We start from the raw sequence: 16,967 nt of genomic DNA on the forward strand, positions 1-16,967 counted from the left end.
TTTGGTGTGCCTGCAGGTGAAGGCACCTAGACAGAAGCCAGCAGGGTTGTTGCAACCCTTGGGTGTACCAGAATGGAAATGGGAGAGTGTATCGATGGACTTCATTACAGGACTGCCCAGAACTCTAAAGGGCTATACAGTGATTTGGGTTGTTGTCGACAGACTCACAAAGTCAGCCGATTTCATTCTAGGGAAGTCCACTTACACTGCCAGTAAGTGGGGACAGTTATATATGACGGAGATAGTGAGACTACATGGAGTACCCGTATCCATCATTTTAGACAGAGATGCTCGTTTCACATCGAAGTTCTAGAAAGGACTTCAGCTAGCCTTGGGCATGAGGTTAGACTTCAGTACAACTTGTGTTCTGGAGTTCTCAGGGAGTTGGGACTCTCACTTGCACTTGATGGAATTCGCCTATAATAACAGCTACCAGGCTACCATCGGCATGGCACCATTTGAGGCTCTGTATGGTAAGTGTTGTAGATCTCCTGTTTGTTGGGGTGAGGTTGGTGAGCAGAGAATGCTAGGCCCCGAGTTAGTTCAGACTACCAACGCAGCCATATAGAAGGTTAGAGTTGGTATGTTGACAGCACAAAGCAGACAGAAGAGTATGCTGATGAACGACGTAAGGATCTCGAGTTTGATGTGGGAGACATGGTCTTTCTGAAGGTAGCACCTATGAAGAGTGTTTTGAGGTTCGAGAAGAAGGGAAAGCTAAGTTCGCGTTTTGTAGGGCCATTTGAGATACTGGAGCGGATTGGCCCTCTAGCTTATCACTTGGCATTGCCCCCATATTTTTCTGCAATGCATGACGTATTCCATATCTCCATGCTGAAGAAGTATGTTGCAGATCCGACACATGTAGTTGACTTCGAGCCATTGCAAATTAGTGAGAACTTGAGCTTCGAGGAGCAACCTATTGAGATTTTGGCAAGGGAGGTCAAAAAGCTCCGTAATCGAGGAATTGCTTTGGTCAAAGTTCTTTGGCAAAACCACGGAGTGGAAGAGGCCATTTGGGAGAGAGAAGACGACATGAGAGCTCAGTACCCCGAGCTGTTCGAGGAATAGAACTTTCGAGGACGAAAGTTTCTCAAGGAGAATTTAAGGTAATTTATTTTAATTATCTTAAGTTTAAACTGTTGTAATTTTTTATGTTACTTTGTTGTTTTAATTTTGATTTTCTTTTGATTGGATCTTATTGCCCAATTATTGTGCCATGGGAAGATGGTTAGTTATGTTGATGAAATTTTTGGAGAGAGAGAAAGAAGATTTATTAAAATAATAATTATATGATGGAAAATATAATTATTATTTGGTAAAGGATAATTGTGTTTTATTTGAAAAAAATAAAAAAAAATAAAAAATTGGTGGGATTTAATTGAGGAGAGAGAAGATTTGTTAGTTTTTGGAATACAATAAGGAAAAGGAAAGGGGAAATTAATATTGGTTTATTTTGTTTTTGTATAAATGAGCATTGGAACCCGTACACAAAGAAAAACCCTAAAATCTTTTCTTTTAGAAACCCTAGACTGCCGCCACCGTCGACCGCTGCCGTTCTTCCCCGCGTCGTCGACTGCCGCCACTATCTCGCCAAGGAACCCGAGCCCTTCACAAGCAGCCGTCGTCCCTACCGTCCGCCACTTGCCGCGTCTCCGTCAGCACCTCGCCGCCAGCCGTCGGTCGTTGCCTCGTCGTCACGGTCGTCGCTCGGCGTTGCCAGTAAGCACCTCTACCGATCGAACGCTTTCAGCTGCTCCGCGTCGCTTGCCAAGTCGAACGCGTCCAGCCGCTCTGCGTCGACAACCTGATCCGTGTGTCCAGCCGCTTCGCGTCGCCAACCCGACCGGTGCATCCAGCCGCTCCACATCGCCAATCCGACCCGTGCCTCCTGTCGCTCGACACCGTAAGCCTCGCTCGCATCTGCACTTTTCTTCGTGACCTGAATCCCAGCCGCGAGCCGTGCCATCTAGCCGAGCCGTCAAACTACTTTGAGCCACAAGCCTATTTGGGTCTTTTTCACCTGTTTGGTAAGTTGATTGGGTTTTGGAATACCCAATTAAGGTTAAATTTTTTGGATCTTAAATAATTTAACTTTGGGTTAAATTAAATTATTTATCCTAAAGGAACATTTGAACCAGCTGAAGTTGGAGTGTGGGACTTCTTCAGTTAAGGGCTAACTTGCTGCAACCTCGAACTTGGGTAAGTAGTTCGACAGAATTCTTGGGTTCCTAGTCGTTTGATGGTTAGGTTATTCAAATTGAGGTATTTCTAATTATTAGGATCTTGTCACTTGGGAAGCGTGGTTTTGCCGTGGTTTTGCTGTAGTTTCGACTGAACTAATCTCTAGGTAAGAGATTCTCCTACTAGACCTTCGAATTACATTAAAGAGACCGCATGTATGAATATGTGGTCACGCACGAATGATAGCTAAGTACATAACTCGAGGTTATTGAGAGAGAGACTGATATTGAAATTGTGCCTACTGGTTGGCTCTATGGTTAGCGTGAATAACATGTCGACGCTATCGCTTTCGTCCTAATGACATAGTTTTGTGGTTGAGGATGACGTGATATGATATGTTATGGTTTGATATGTTATGGCATGATTTGACGTAATTATGACATGTTATGATAGGTTATAATGTGATTGATGAGATGTTGTGTGCATGCTATGGGTAGGGTGTATGTTAGCTTCTTATTAGAGCCGTACCCACATGGGTGTCCTTCGGGATCACCACTCATTTGACACAGACATCATGGAGAAATCTGACGGGATCGCTCACGCTTATGACTGCGTATTCCAACGGGATTACCAGTATGACATTGACATTTACATAGACATGATGTGAGTGATCCGAATTATATTTATCTTTGAATTCTAATTAATGTAACTATATCACATCTAACAAATTAAATAAATTATTTAAGTTTGATTTGATGTTTTCTATTTGGTTATTTTTATTTGTTTTTAATTGAATTATTACTTTAATTATATATACATTCAACGATCTTATTTAAACGATAATATATACATTAAATATATTTATTATTTAAAATGCTTCATTCCTTCCATTTTATTATACGTATTTTTCCTCTTGTCAAATATTGAAATGATAGCTTACTAGTTATTTTTTAAAACTAAATTTATTTTCAAATATAACAATTCAATTAAAGCAACTATATGTTATATAAATTTGAATCAGTAAACTAAATGGCTGAAGGTATTCTTGAAACGTCATGTAAATTTAAGATGAGTTATATTATGTGAATTATCTGAATGAAAATTTCAGTAATTTTTCGTTTGTTAGAATTATCTATTGATATAAGTCTATATTTGTTTATTAGGGACATTGTCTTTTAAGTAAAATTTTTTATTTAGTTATTTTGATCAGTTAAATTTATCTATTAATAGATTTTTTTATCATCTAAAAATTAACTAAAATAATCAATTTAAATACCATTACATTGTAAATGTTATTATTTTAAAAAATAAGCTTCATTTTATTTATCGATAAAAATCTCAAAAGTACATAGCCCTTAAAGAAGATTGGATATAACCAAAATAATGCTGCATATATCGTTTAGAGTCTTGCCATTCTTTAAAAGCGACGTATCTTTCGGCGGCTGCGCAAACTTATCCTGACAGTCGTCAATCTCTGTCATGGCACTGGAAGTTACAATATTGACAGCATTAAAGTCACCAAGTGCCAAGTCCTTTTTGGCATTTTCAATGTCACCAGCAGCTTCATCATAGCTCTCAGCACAAGACGAATATCGTTGCTTAAGTTGAGGATTGGTGGTGGTTGTTGCAAGTGACTTGGCTAAGGTCAAAGATTTGCGAGCATTTGTATGGGCAAGGTTTAAGGTGTATACAGCCAAGCCTTTTAGATCTGTAGTGCCTGCAAATTTCAACACACTTGAACAAAATGGTGGGTTTGAAGTTTTTGGACAGATGGTGGAAATGACGTCGTTAGATGATGCGACGTTTGAAATGATGGTGAACAAAAGAACTCCAATGAGAGAGACAATGATGAGACAAGAGTTATTGGCCATTTTAATTTCTTTGTTCTTTCTCAATATTGTGTCCTATGGGTCATTTTGATCAATACACACATATATATAGATGAAATTTAGAGAAATGGTTTTTTCTTAGGGAGTAGAAAGGGAAGTTGTAATTACATAGTTAAAGCCTATTTTAGTCTTTTGTTGGTTTTTTTTATTATTATTTGTTATTTTTTTATCTTCAAAAAATAACCAAAACGAATTCTTGAATAATCATAATTGTCAAAAAAAAAAATTTACCTGCATACAACTAAGATATGTTCTATTTATTTATTTGAAAAGATACAACTAATTAGATGTTAAAAATTGAATTTTCTGACCATGTATGATGTCGAAAATTTGGTGTAAAGTGTAAGTATACCTGTCAAATTAACTATAAATAAGTAGAATGGTTAAGAAGCAATCAAGTATCGTCTTCTCTAGAGATAAAATGTTCAAATTGAGTTTAAATATTCAAGAATTTTTTAATAATTTATTTAAGCAATTGAAATTTAGATGACGTGTTTATAAAATTAATGAAACATAAGAAAAAAATTATTGTCTAATCACCGAATCCAAAAAATAAGTTTTCAAAGGCTAATTTCTAAGTGAAAGTTTTTAAATATCTATTTTCCGATTCAAAATTTACATGGCCAATAGAAATACAAAATCAAATGAAGAAATATTGCAGCCTTAAAAAAATGAAATTTTTGTCGATGGTTGACAATATACATATACAACAAAGTACATAATATGATACGAACCAATTAGAAATCATAATTGAATCAAATGAAGAAGTTAGAAAAATTATTTGGACAAACCAAAAGTCATAAAATTAAATGTTGAGAGTTTTTATTTAATATTTTAATTACTATATATAAAATTATGGTTGTAATTTCCACATTTAAAATAAGAGTTTGGATGAATGAAATTTGAAAATTTTAAAATGTAGAATTTTGTTTTTGTGTGTTCTTGCGATAGAATGTATGAATATTTTCCGCAATCAAGTGAGAATTGATACGTCCTTGCTTGTGGAGTGATTGAGGGTTGATGAAAGTTTCTAGCTTTGTTCAATCCTTAGTTTGTTAGATCATCTAGGTAATCTAAATCTAACATATATCTTAGGGGTTCAAATCAAATTGGTTTTGGAGCCGTTGGGGTTGTATTCTTTGAGCTTTGTTGTTGAACATGATTCTTAGATCCAATGCCTAGGGTTTCATATCATAATACTTCTTATTAAATAATGGGAACTACGGAAGAAGATTAGATATAACTAAAATAATGCAACATACATCATTTAAAGTCCTTCCATTCTTTTGAAGCAATGACAAATCTTTCGATGGCTGTTTGAAGCTATCTTAACAGTCGTCGACCGCTGCCATGATGCCATAAGTTTCCATGTTGACACAATTGAAATCACTAACGGCCAAATTAATTTGTTTTAGCATTCTTAATGTCACCCACGACCTCCTCATTGCTCTCGTAGCAAGAGAAATATCAGTTTTTAACTTGAGAATTGGTTGTTGCTGCAAGAGATTTGGCCAAGTTTGGATATTTTTTTGCATTTGTGCATGTAAGTTTGAGAGTGTAAGTGGCTAACACTTTTAGCTCTGGGTTGCCTCTAGATTTCAACATAAAAGCACATAATGATGGATTTCTAGTTTTTGAATATATGCTTGATGCTACATCGTTTAATGTTGTCGTCGTGTCAACACCATGTGAGGAATAACATTGGAGAAAAGAAAAGAAAAGACTCTAAAACTAGCCAAAGATTCCAAGATTGAAATTGGAATGGGTCATTTGATAGAATTATAAGTTAATGTATAATTAATGATTTTCTTTGTTCTTCAAATTTTAATTAATGTAACTATATCACATCTAACGAATTAAATAAATTATTTAAGTTTGATTTGATGTTTTTTATTTGGTTATTTTTAATTGTTTTTAATTTAATTATTACTTTAATTATATATACATTAAACGATCTTATTTAAACGCTAATATATACATTAAACGTATTTAAAATGCTTCATTCCTTACATATTATTATACATATTTTTCCTTTGGTCGAATATTGAAATTATAGTTTATTAGTTATTTTTGAAAACTAATTTTGTTTTTAAATATAACACTTCAAATTAATACAAGTAACTATATATTATATAAATTTGGATCAGTGAACTAAATGGCTTAAGGTATTATTGAAAGGTCGCATAAATTTAAGAGATTATATTATGTCAATTATCTTAATGATTGTTTTTAAATATAACAAAATATTTATAAAATTTCAATAATTTTTCTTTTGTTAGAATTATCTATTAATATACGTCTACATGTGCTATTAGGGATATTCTCTTTTGAGTCTGATTTTTTATTTAGTTATTTTAATTTGTTGGAACTATCTATTGATTGATTGTTCTATCTTCTAAAGTTTAACGAAAATCAATTTCAATCACCATCACATTGTAGTGTTATTATATATATTAACAATTCAACTTCATATTATTTATTGATAAAAATCTCAAAAGTGCATAGCCCTCAAAGAAGATTGGATATAACTAAAATAATGCTGCATATATCGTTTAGAGTCTTGCCATTCTTCAAAAGCAAAGACGTATCCTTTGGCGGCTGTGCGAACTTATCTTGACAGTCGTCAATCTCTGTCATGGCACCAGAAGTTACAATATTGACAGCATTAAAGTCACCAAGTGCCAAGTCCTTTTGGGCATTTTCAATGTCACCAACAGCTTCATCATAGCTCTCAGCACAAGACGAATATCGTTGCTTAAGTTGAGGATTGGTGGTGGTTGTTGCAAGTGACTTGGCTAAGGTCAACGATTTGCGAGCATTTGTATGGGCAAGGTTTAAGGTGTATACAGCCAAGCCTTTTAGATCTGTAGTGCCTGCAGATTTCAACACACTTGAACAAAATGGCGGGTTTGAAGTTTTTGGACAGATGGTGGAAACGACGACGTCGTTGGATGATGCGACATTTGAAATGATGGTGAACAAAAGAACTCCAATGAGAGAGACAATAATGAGACAAGAGTTACTGGCCATTTTATTTTCTTTGTTCTTTCCTAATATTTTGTCCTCGTTGATGAGGGTCATTTGATCAATACATATATACATATATATGGATGAAATTTAGAGAAACGGTTTCTTCCTTATGGAAGGAGAAAGGAAAGTTAGTTACATAATTAACAAGCCTATTTCAGCCTTTTGTTTGTTTGTTTTATCTATTGTCAATTTTTTTGACATAATTAATTACAACTAAGATGGGTTTTATTTATTTATTTAAAAGATACAACTAATTAGATGTTAAAATTTGAATTTTCTCACCATGTATGATGCTAAAAACTTGGTGTAAAGTGTAAGTATACCCGTCAAGTTATAAAGCAATAAAATGGTTAAGAAATCAAGTATCGTCATCTCTGGAGATAAAATGTTAGAATTGAGTCTAACCTATTCAAGAATTTTTTGAATTTTATTTAAGGAATGAAATTTAGATGTGACGTGTTTTCTAAAATAATGAAATATAAGAAAAAGTTAAAGTTTTAAATTCAAGAGACAAAGATGTTCAAATGTGTATTGATTTTCTTAATAATTTCATTTAAACATCGTAATATGAATTTTGATTCTATAATCATTAAAATGCATAATTAGTTTTGGAAACGTTTTGTTGCCTACGTTTCGTTTTAGGGAAAGATAAATAAAATAGAAAAATAAAACAAAACCTCGAATTTTTCATTAAAAGCATAAACAATGTAATTATAAATAAGTATAAAAATAAAATCCTAACTCGGGCCCTATCTAATTTTAAAGAAAAAAAATAACAAATAAAGAATAAAATAAAAAATGCAAATACTAAAAATCTGAACTATGACATAAAGCGGAAGCAAACGTATCCCTATGGCCCGCCACGGTCACTTCTGGTCATTCGCCAGCTTGCCTTTTCTCTTACCTCTTCCTCTGCCTAAAAAATAGAAATGGAAAGAGTAAGTAAAAAAAATACTCAGTAAGGGACCTACCACTAGTTCCGCTAGGTCCCGTCAGACTACGCAGTCATAAGTGTGAGTAATCCCGTCGGATCTCTCAAATCATGTTTATGTCAATGTCAATGTCAGACTGGAGATCCCGTCGGACTACACAGTCGTCAAAAAAAGAGTGGTGATCCCGAAGGACGCTCGTGTGGGTACGACTTTAATAGGTAAAGTTAACATACACCCTATCCATAGCATGCACATAACGTATCATCAAATCATATCATAACATATCGTGCCATAACATGTCATACCATACATATTCTATCATATCATATCATATCATGTCATATCACTAGAAGAAATATGACCTTTAATGTCGGTTGTAAAAAATGAAAATGGATGTTTAATGTCGGTTTTTAAAATACGGATGTTTAATGTCAGTTTTAAACTGACATCAAAAAGATTTATATAGCAAAAAACAAAATGGTATCAAAAAGTTATTATAATAATTGAAAACGATTAAATAGCATTATTATAACTTTATTACAGCTGGAAATACTATATTATAACTTAATATTATAGCTAGAAATACTATATTATAGCTAAAAATTATAGCTATAAATACTATACTATACTATAGCGTAAAAAAAAAGACTATTATAGCTGAAAATTATAGATATAAATACTATACTATAGCATCGAAAAAAGACTATTATAGCTGAAAATTATAGTTATAAATACTATACTATAGCGTCGAAAAAGAGTTATTATATTGCAAAGTTAGTACATTATTTAAGCTATCACTAGAAGATATATAGGCTTTAATGTCGGTTGGAAAAAATGCAAAATGAGCATTATTGTCGGTTTTGAAAAGGCGGATGTTTAATGTCGGTTTTCCACCGACATTAAAGAGTAAGCTTTAATGTCGGTTTTAAACCGACATTAAAGATCCGCCATTTAGAAAACCGACATTAAAGGTTCATTTAAATTTTAATTTTAATAATTTTATTTTTTAAAAAAATAACAAGCTTTAATGTCGGTTTTAAACCGACATTAAAGGTCCATTTAAATTTTTATTTTAATAATTTCATTTTGTAAAAAAATAACAAATTCTCTCTCTTACTTTACTCTTTCAATCTTCTCCCACTCGCAAACCCTTTCTTCTCCAAATGGAATCTGTCCATTTCTTCTCACATTCTCACCGGTGAATGCATTCCAATCTTCTCACGTCGTCGCCGTCGCCGTCGCCGTTCTCACGTCGTCGCCATCGCCGTGGACGTCTTCGAATCTTCTCACATTTTTGGATTTGCTTGCATGAGCTTCCCCCCAAATTCCCCTTTTCATTTTCTTAACTTTCGGTGAGATCTCTCCAATCCTCTCTTGGATTTCATTTTCTCATCATTCTATCAATTTCAAATACCAAACACTCTATTCTCCATACTATTCTCTCATTTTTCTTCTACAGTTCTAAAGATAGGACAGAGGAAGATGATGATGAGGATAATCGAGAGATTGATTCACATGAAGAGGAAGATGGTTAGGGAAATTTTGGCATTGACGCCACCATTGTAGCTTCGGAGGTTAGGGTTATGGAACCAGCTTGAAGTAGAGTTGGTGTTGAAGGTGACGGGATGCGATTTGTGAGTAGTGATTTTGATGATGCTGACATTTTCGTCACCGACAACAAAATAGTTCCATCTCATCCCGCTAGTTACTACGTAGCGGCTGTTGGCGGTGGTAAAGAAGGTAAGTGGGATTTTCAATGTTTCCTCATACTCGCTCATTTCAATTTTTAATCTCGCTCGCTCTTTGATCACCCTTCCTCGTCGTTGAAGATCAGAGCGTTCCTTTCCCCTCCCAAATATGCCAAAAGACTATCGCCTCCTTCTTCAGTGACTTCCTTCTCCTCCTCGGTGGCTCACCGTTGTTTTCGTCGGATGTCACCACCAAATGCTTCCTACTTGGAGAGATCTGCATCTTCGGTTCCTTTCGGTGTATGTAATATTCAGGGAAGTTGTGCTTCTAGTCACATGTTCCTTCACAGTGGTAACAGCTGGGAATAACACCAACTCTTCCAACAAAAGAACAACCGGATTTGTCAAACCCAATACCAAACCACTTGAGCTATACATATTATTCACAAAAAAAAAAGAGAATTAAAATTAGAAGTACTAAAAAAGAGAGGCCAATACAATGTAATTGCCTTGTATATTGCTGCTTTTCTAATTTGATTGCGTTTCCATTTAATGAATTTTTAGTTCAATTTGGGTAATGGATTCCAACTGAATGCTGTGGTGAGTTGAGTTGGTTTCGTGCGTCTTGAATCTTCTAGCAAATTTGCTTTTTGTAACAATTTCTCCCGCCGTCTTTAAACCTGCTTTCTTATGAGCAAAAGTGCGACTTTTTTTCTAGCGTGCTGTCGGTTTTGTGTAACTGGGGAAGAAACAAATAAACATCTTTCCAATTTCCAAAATTCTTTCTGTACTCATTCAAAGTTTATTCTCTGTTTGTAATTGAGTCTGTTTTTTTTTTCTTTTCTCCAGGACTTTTGGCACCAAAAGATTTTCAAGGTTGGACTCGGAGATTAAAGCTGCGGTAGAGACCAATGAGTAAGCTTCCTTAATTAAATGCAGTCTCTGAAACAGTAATTTAATCTTAATTACATCTAAACAATGTATAGCTTATTTCAAATGTTACAATTTTAATCTTGATTTTTTATAAATAGTTTAAAATGCACCCATTAACTAGAAATTTTATAAATTTTTTAATGAAATTCAAATTTTATCAGTCTAGTGATCCCGAAGGATGCACATATCAGTCTAGTGCTCCCGAAGGATGCACATATCAGTCTAGTGCTCCCGAAGGATGCACATATCAGTCTAGTGCTCCCGCAGGATGCACATATCCGTAAGGTACACTACCCCATAGATGAAGCTAACCGTTACCCCTCAGTCCATACTAAACCGTCTACCACAGTCATACCCCATCAACACTCATATTACAATTTTGCCATAGGCTTTGCCAGTTAGATAGTATAGGTTTAAACAACTACACCCTCAGTTGCTATACGCGTTTCCAATTCGCACACCATTATGGTAACCCCTAGACCCAATCAACTAATCAATCAAAATCGGACTCACTGTCCTTCCCCGTCCAAACTCCATGATCAATGTCCAGACCAATGACTACCACGTACCTAACCGTAACTTCAAGGTCCATCGACATACAATTCCAATCTACAACGTAGCCCAATAACATAACCACACTATACCGAACATCCAGCATCGGGGTCTACTAGCAAGTACTCCTTAACCCGATAGTACACAAGCTACAACTAGCGGTCGCGTTACCTTTACATCAGACACTAGTATAATAACAATGCTTAAAAGTCAAACACATATATACTTATTCGGTACAGTTACTAACGTGTAATCCTCTGTGGACTACTACGTTTCCAGCCTCGCTCCGAGGTCCAGTAGTAGGAAAACCCTTACCTGAAACTTGGTTATGCCCCTCGATCGAGTCCACGCTCAACGGATCCACCTAAACGAAAACACAAGGGTTTTTAAACGATGATACTAGTAGAAGTCATTTTAAATGGTCCTAAGCAACATCCGTTGACTTACCCAAGGAAGGGAGAGTTATCTTCGAACAAGCCTGCCGCAGAACCCGAGAACTTAAACGTCAACTCCTTAATACCTTCAAGGGAGGAAAGGTAGGACCAAATCTTATTCCAATATTCAAATTCGAATCGGACGCAACAACATTAGGAATTTCATCAAAATAATCCTTACCGAAGACTCACCGTGACCCGAAGTGGACGAAGGAAGGCTTAGGTGGCTAGGTGAACAGGGAGCTCGGCTTGGCTTGGAGGCGTTCGGCTCGGCTCGGCTCGGCTCACCCTCGGCTCGGCTCGGCTTGGCCTCGGCTCACAGCTCGGCTCGGCTCACCCTCGGCTCGGCTCGGCTCACCCTCGACTCGCGGCTCGGCTCAACTCGGCTCGCGGCTCAGCTCGCGGCTCGCAGCTTGAAACACGGGTCGGACTGGAAGCGGGTTCTCGGGTCGGGTCGACTTGAAATCGGGCAACCACAACAACAAACCTTCGGGCGTTCGACGACGGAGATGCGTCGCGGCTGGGTGGAGTCCGACGACTGGCTCTGCTTCAACGCGGCGGAGGGCGACGGATTGACGGCGGACACGGTCGGACGAAGGACGCACGGCGGCGTCCGAGTGTTTGAAACCGAGAGGAGACCCGAAATGGTAGGGAGCTGCGGCGGACGAAAATGATGAAGTCGAAGACGTTGCCGACGCCGGAGACGGAAATGGGGACGGAACGCAACGGAGAAGATGGGGACGGAGGCGACGGATTGTGTGTGGAAGAGGGATGGTGGGAGGCGGCGCTCAAAAGAAAGGAGAAGAGAACGGGTTGCGGCGGCGCAAGGAAGAAGAAAACGAAAATGGATGAAGGGGGGGGGAGGGGGTGCCGCGCGCGCCTTAGGGTTTTTTTTTAAAAATATTATTATATATATATATATATATATTAACTTATAATAATTATAAATAATAATAATAATAATAATAATACTAATAATAATAATAATAAAAACTAATATTAATATTAAATTATATATAAAGATTAAAATAAATAATAATAATAATAATAATATAATTAATATTATATTATTATTATATAAATTTACAAATATTAATTTAGGAATTTCAGAAATTACTCAAAAATTTAAAATTTCCGAAAAATTTACGCAAAACGATAAAAGTTTACCTCGAAAATTCGGGGCGTTACAATTAGTGTTTACGCATTGTCTAAGCACCAAATCCAAAAATAAATTTTCTATTGGGAATTTCTAAGTGAAAATTTGTATTTATAAAATTTGTTGAAGTTCAGTAATTTTTCTATCTGCTGGAATTATCTATTAATACAAGTCTATTAGGAACATTCTATGTTAAATCTAATTTTTATTTAATTATTTTAATTTTTTAGAATTATCTATTACTTGATTTTTTTATCATCTAAAAATTAACCAAAATAATCAATTCCAGTCAAACCGATCACATTGTGATGTTAATATTTTAAAAATTAAACTTCATAATATTCTTTGGCAAAAATCTCAAAAGTACATAGCCCTCAAAGAAGATTGGATACAACCAAAATAATGCTGCATATATCATTTAGCGTCTTGCCATTCTTCAAAAGCAACGACGTATCCTTTGGTGGTTGCACAAACTTATCCTGACAGTCGTCAATCTCTGTCATGGCACCAGAAGTTACAATATTGACAGCATTAAAGTCACCAATGGCCAAGTTCTTTTGGGCATTTTCAATATCACCAACAACTTCATCATAGCTCTCAGCACAAGACGAATATCGTTGCTTAAGTTGAGGATTGGCGGTGGTTTTTGCCAGTGAGTTGGCTAGGGTCAAAGATTTTTGAGCATTTGTATGGGTGAGGTTTAAGGTGTATACAGCCAAACCTTTTATATTCGTAATGCCTGAAGATTTCAACAAATTTGAACAAAATGGTGGGTTTGAGGTTTTTGGACAAATGGTGGAAATGACATCGGTAGATGATGCTGCATTTGAAATTATGGTAAATAAAAGAATTTCAACGAGAGAGACAATAATGGGACAAGAGTTTTTGGCCATTTTGATTTCTTTGTTCTATGCCAATATTATTGTGCCCTTAATTATTGATATGGGTCATTTAATCAAATACACACACTTATATAGATGAAATTTAGAGATGTTTTTTGTTCCAGGGAGGAAAAGGGAAGTTGTAATTAAATAGCATATTTTTAGTCTTTTGTTTGTCATTTTGTTATTTTTATCTTCAAAAAATTAACCAAAATCATTTCATGAATAATCACATACAAAATTACAACTAAAATAGTTTTTCTTTTGGAAAGATACAACTAAGATGTTAAAATTTGAATTTTCTCACCATGTATGATGCCAAAAACTTAGCGTATAAAATGTAACTAAGTATACCCGTCAAATTATAAAGTAGTAAAATGGTTAAGAAACCAAGTATTATCTTCTCTAGAGATAAAATGTTTGAATAGCGTCTAACTATTCAAGAGTCGCCACCAATTCTTTTTACGGTGTGATTGGGCACCGAAATATAGTAAACACTTTTTAAATAAAATCATTAAAAAATGATTTGTGAAAACTGGAGTTGAGTTTGAGAGTTAAATGTGTAAGGGGAAGGCGTTAGCACCCCTTAACACCCATAAAAAGGGTGGCTAATATTTTTTCTTTTCCCTCCAGTCGCGGCGTGACTTGCCGAAGTCATTCAACCGCCGTCGCGTAGCCCAACTCACCGAACGATAATTACCCTACGTCGAACCTTTCACGGGTCACGCAAAATTGAAGTTCTTGGGTCAATCTAAGTTTAGGGGTAAATTTTCGTTATTTTAGTTGCATTTCTTGAAGATTTTCGAATACCCACTAAGTTTCGGCCTTGATTTTGCAATACCCATTAAGTTTAGACTTGGTTTTAACTTTACCCATTACTTTTGGATGCTAGATTCAAGTTTTAGAAGAGTTTAAGCCGCTATCCAGTCATTCGAAAGGTCGAATTTAAGCGTTTGGCACAAATTTGGGTAAGATTCTAAGTTTTATGGAATAAGTCTTGAGTGCCCATTTAAGTTAAATGTTAATTTTGAACAACCTATGGTTTTTGAATGCTTGATTTGAACTTACAAGGAGGTTAGGGTTTTGCCCATGGAAGTTAAGACTACTTTAATTGGTTCTTGACAAGTCTTGGAGTAATTTAAGTGAATTTTCTTTGAGTTCTTGCTTACCCATTGAATTTAAGCATTTAGATTAGATTACTCTTAAGACTCGGGTCCCAAGTTAAACATTTGAGGTCAAGAAAGGACTTTCTTCTAACTTTAGAGATTTGTTTGGGTGTTACGTATATAAGTTTTGAATACACAATAGTTTTAGATCCTAATTCGATTTTAGAAAGGCGTTAACGTGTTATCAAGGTGATTTTGACAAGTTTTTGATAAGGTCGTAGATAAATTAGTATGTTCTCTCATAGTTCTTAAATACCCACTTCGTGTTAGCGCGTACTGGATTTTACCCATAATTATTGAATGGAAAAGTGGAGACTTTAGAGAACTAGGAAGTATTGTTCACCGCACTTAAAATTGTTTAGGACAAGTGTGGGAAATTTCTTAAGATATTGACTTGCTACTTTGACGTTGAGTTCGTTATTAAATGATCTAAATCCCTCACGTTATTGATATTGCAACCAAGAGCATCTTAATATACAAGACCCATTAAGTATACACTAAGTTTAGATCCTCATCTTGTTAAGAGTCCAATGTGAAGTTTAAGGTTCAAGGGTGGAATGTTTAGCCTAGACTAAAGCATTTAGAGGAAAGTTCAATTTAGAACTTGGAAGTCTTGGTCAACACGGTTGAGGTTATTTTAGGTGAGTTGGGTAGGTTTCTAAGTTATTTACCCGTTAGATTGTTGTTGAATTGTTGATGGAGTTAAACCTCTAAAGTATGAAAATTGGACATAAGGGTGTATGGATTTAAAAAACGACTTAAGCTGAGTGCTTGTGGCATTAAGAGTTTAGGTTATTTTAGGTGAGTTGGGTAGGTTTCTAAGTTATTTACCCGTTAGATTGTTGTTGAATTGTTGATTGATTTAAACCTCTAAAGTATGAAAATTGGACATAAGGGTGTATGGATTTAAAAGACGACTTAAGTTGAGTGCTTGTGGCATTAAGAGTTTAAATTGAAGTTTAAGGGCCTCTTGTGTGTCTAATGGATATAAATTCCAAAACATCATCAATAATAGAGATAAAAATGTTTTTACATAAAAGACCCATTGAGTTTAAATTAAGTTGGATGCTTATGGGGTTAAGCATCTAGATTGCAAGTCTAAGGGTTCGTAGGTGAAAATTCTAGCCTAATTTAAAGCGAATTGAGAATACAAAAATTTTAGAAACTAAAATAAGTTTGATTTGGCCTTATGAAGTATGTTAAAGATTGTTGTGTTGTCTCCCTTTGTGAAGATAATTAATAGGTCCTAATCGTTGTTTCAGATCAAATTGAAGTGGGGAAAGCATATAATCCCGGGGGATCGAATCATTGATTGTGAGTAACTCAATTTTTAAGCTTTCTTTTTATAGATATACGTTAACTCTTGATATTGCTTGGAAAACTACCAAGACTTAAACTTTATGGCCACGTTTTCATTATTGTTTAAACAATGTGTTTATTGCATTGAAATTTCAAGAATGATCATAACTCGACGATGATAAAAACGAGTTTCAAGTCCATGTTTCCATTAATACTTAAACGATATGTTTACTCATTATGAATTTGAGAATGTGTATGCCTTGATTCTTATATAATCATGTTTCAAGTTTTTAGTTTATATTTAGTTTAAAATTTTACTAAATCGATGCTTATGGTAAATGTTGGTGATTACCTTAAAGGCTACGTGAATGTGTTTCCGTAGCGCCACCTACAATTGTCAGGGGATTCCAGGGCTGAAAGAGGCCGTGACCAGATATCAGAGAACCTGAGCCTAGGTGAGGACATGGATGGAGGATTGTGATATGGCTTCGAGCTTAGCTTAACCCATGGTTGGGTGGCTCTATGTGCACATAGGAGCGGTATGTAGTTACTATGATAGTTGCTAAGTATGCGTGAGCTCTGTTTGGCCGCGTGTTTTTCTTGTGGATATGGAGCACGTGTGAGCTATTCCCAGGCCGTATACTTAGTATGCTATCATGGTTGGTTAGATTGGTTGACGATTGATATCATGGTGGGTACTAAGGATGCGTGAGCTAGTTTTGGCCGCGTGATGCTTTATCATGTGCGAGCTATCTTTGGCCGTATCTTTAGATGCCTTGCCATGGTTGTACGAATTACAGGGTTGTTGATGGACTAATGGGTA

General features: G+C 35.6%; 1 protein-coding gene across 1 annotated transcript; it reads right to left on the bottom strand.

Moving 5' to 3' along the window:
• Positions 1 to 13,172: 13,172 nt before the first annotated feature.
• LOC127143937 (pectinesterase inhibitor-like) lies at positions 13,173 to 13,691 on the bottom strand. Its single transcript, XM_051079242.1, has one exon. It carries the CDS (start codon positions 13,689 to 13,691, stop codon positions 13,173 to 13,175), a length of 519 nt encoding a protein of 172 aa, XP_050935199.1.
• Between the last annotated feature and the right edge of the window lie 3,276 nt (positions 13,692 to 16,967).

This window comes from Cucumis melo, chromosome 11 (assembly GCF_025177605.1).
Source record: "Cucumis melo cultivar AY chromosome 11, USDA_Cmelo_AY_1.0, whole genome shotgun sequence".
Taxonomy (NCBI): domain Eukaryota; kingdom Viridiplantae; phylum Streptophyta; class Magnoliopsida; order Cucurbitales; family Cucurbitaceae; genus Cucumis; species Cucumis melo.

Excerpts from the sequence above, each read along its gene's own strand:
- LOC127143937 (XM_051079242.1), bottom strand. The coding sequence starts at position 13,691 with ATGGCCAAAAACTCTTGTCCCATTATTGTCTCTCTCGTTGAAATTCTT.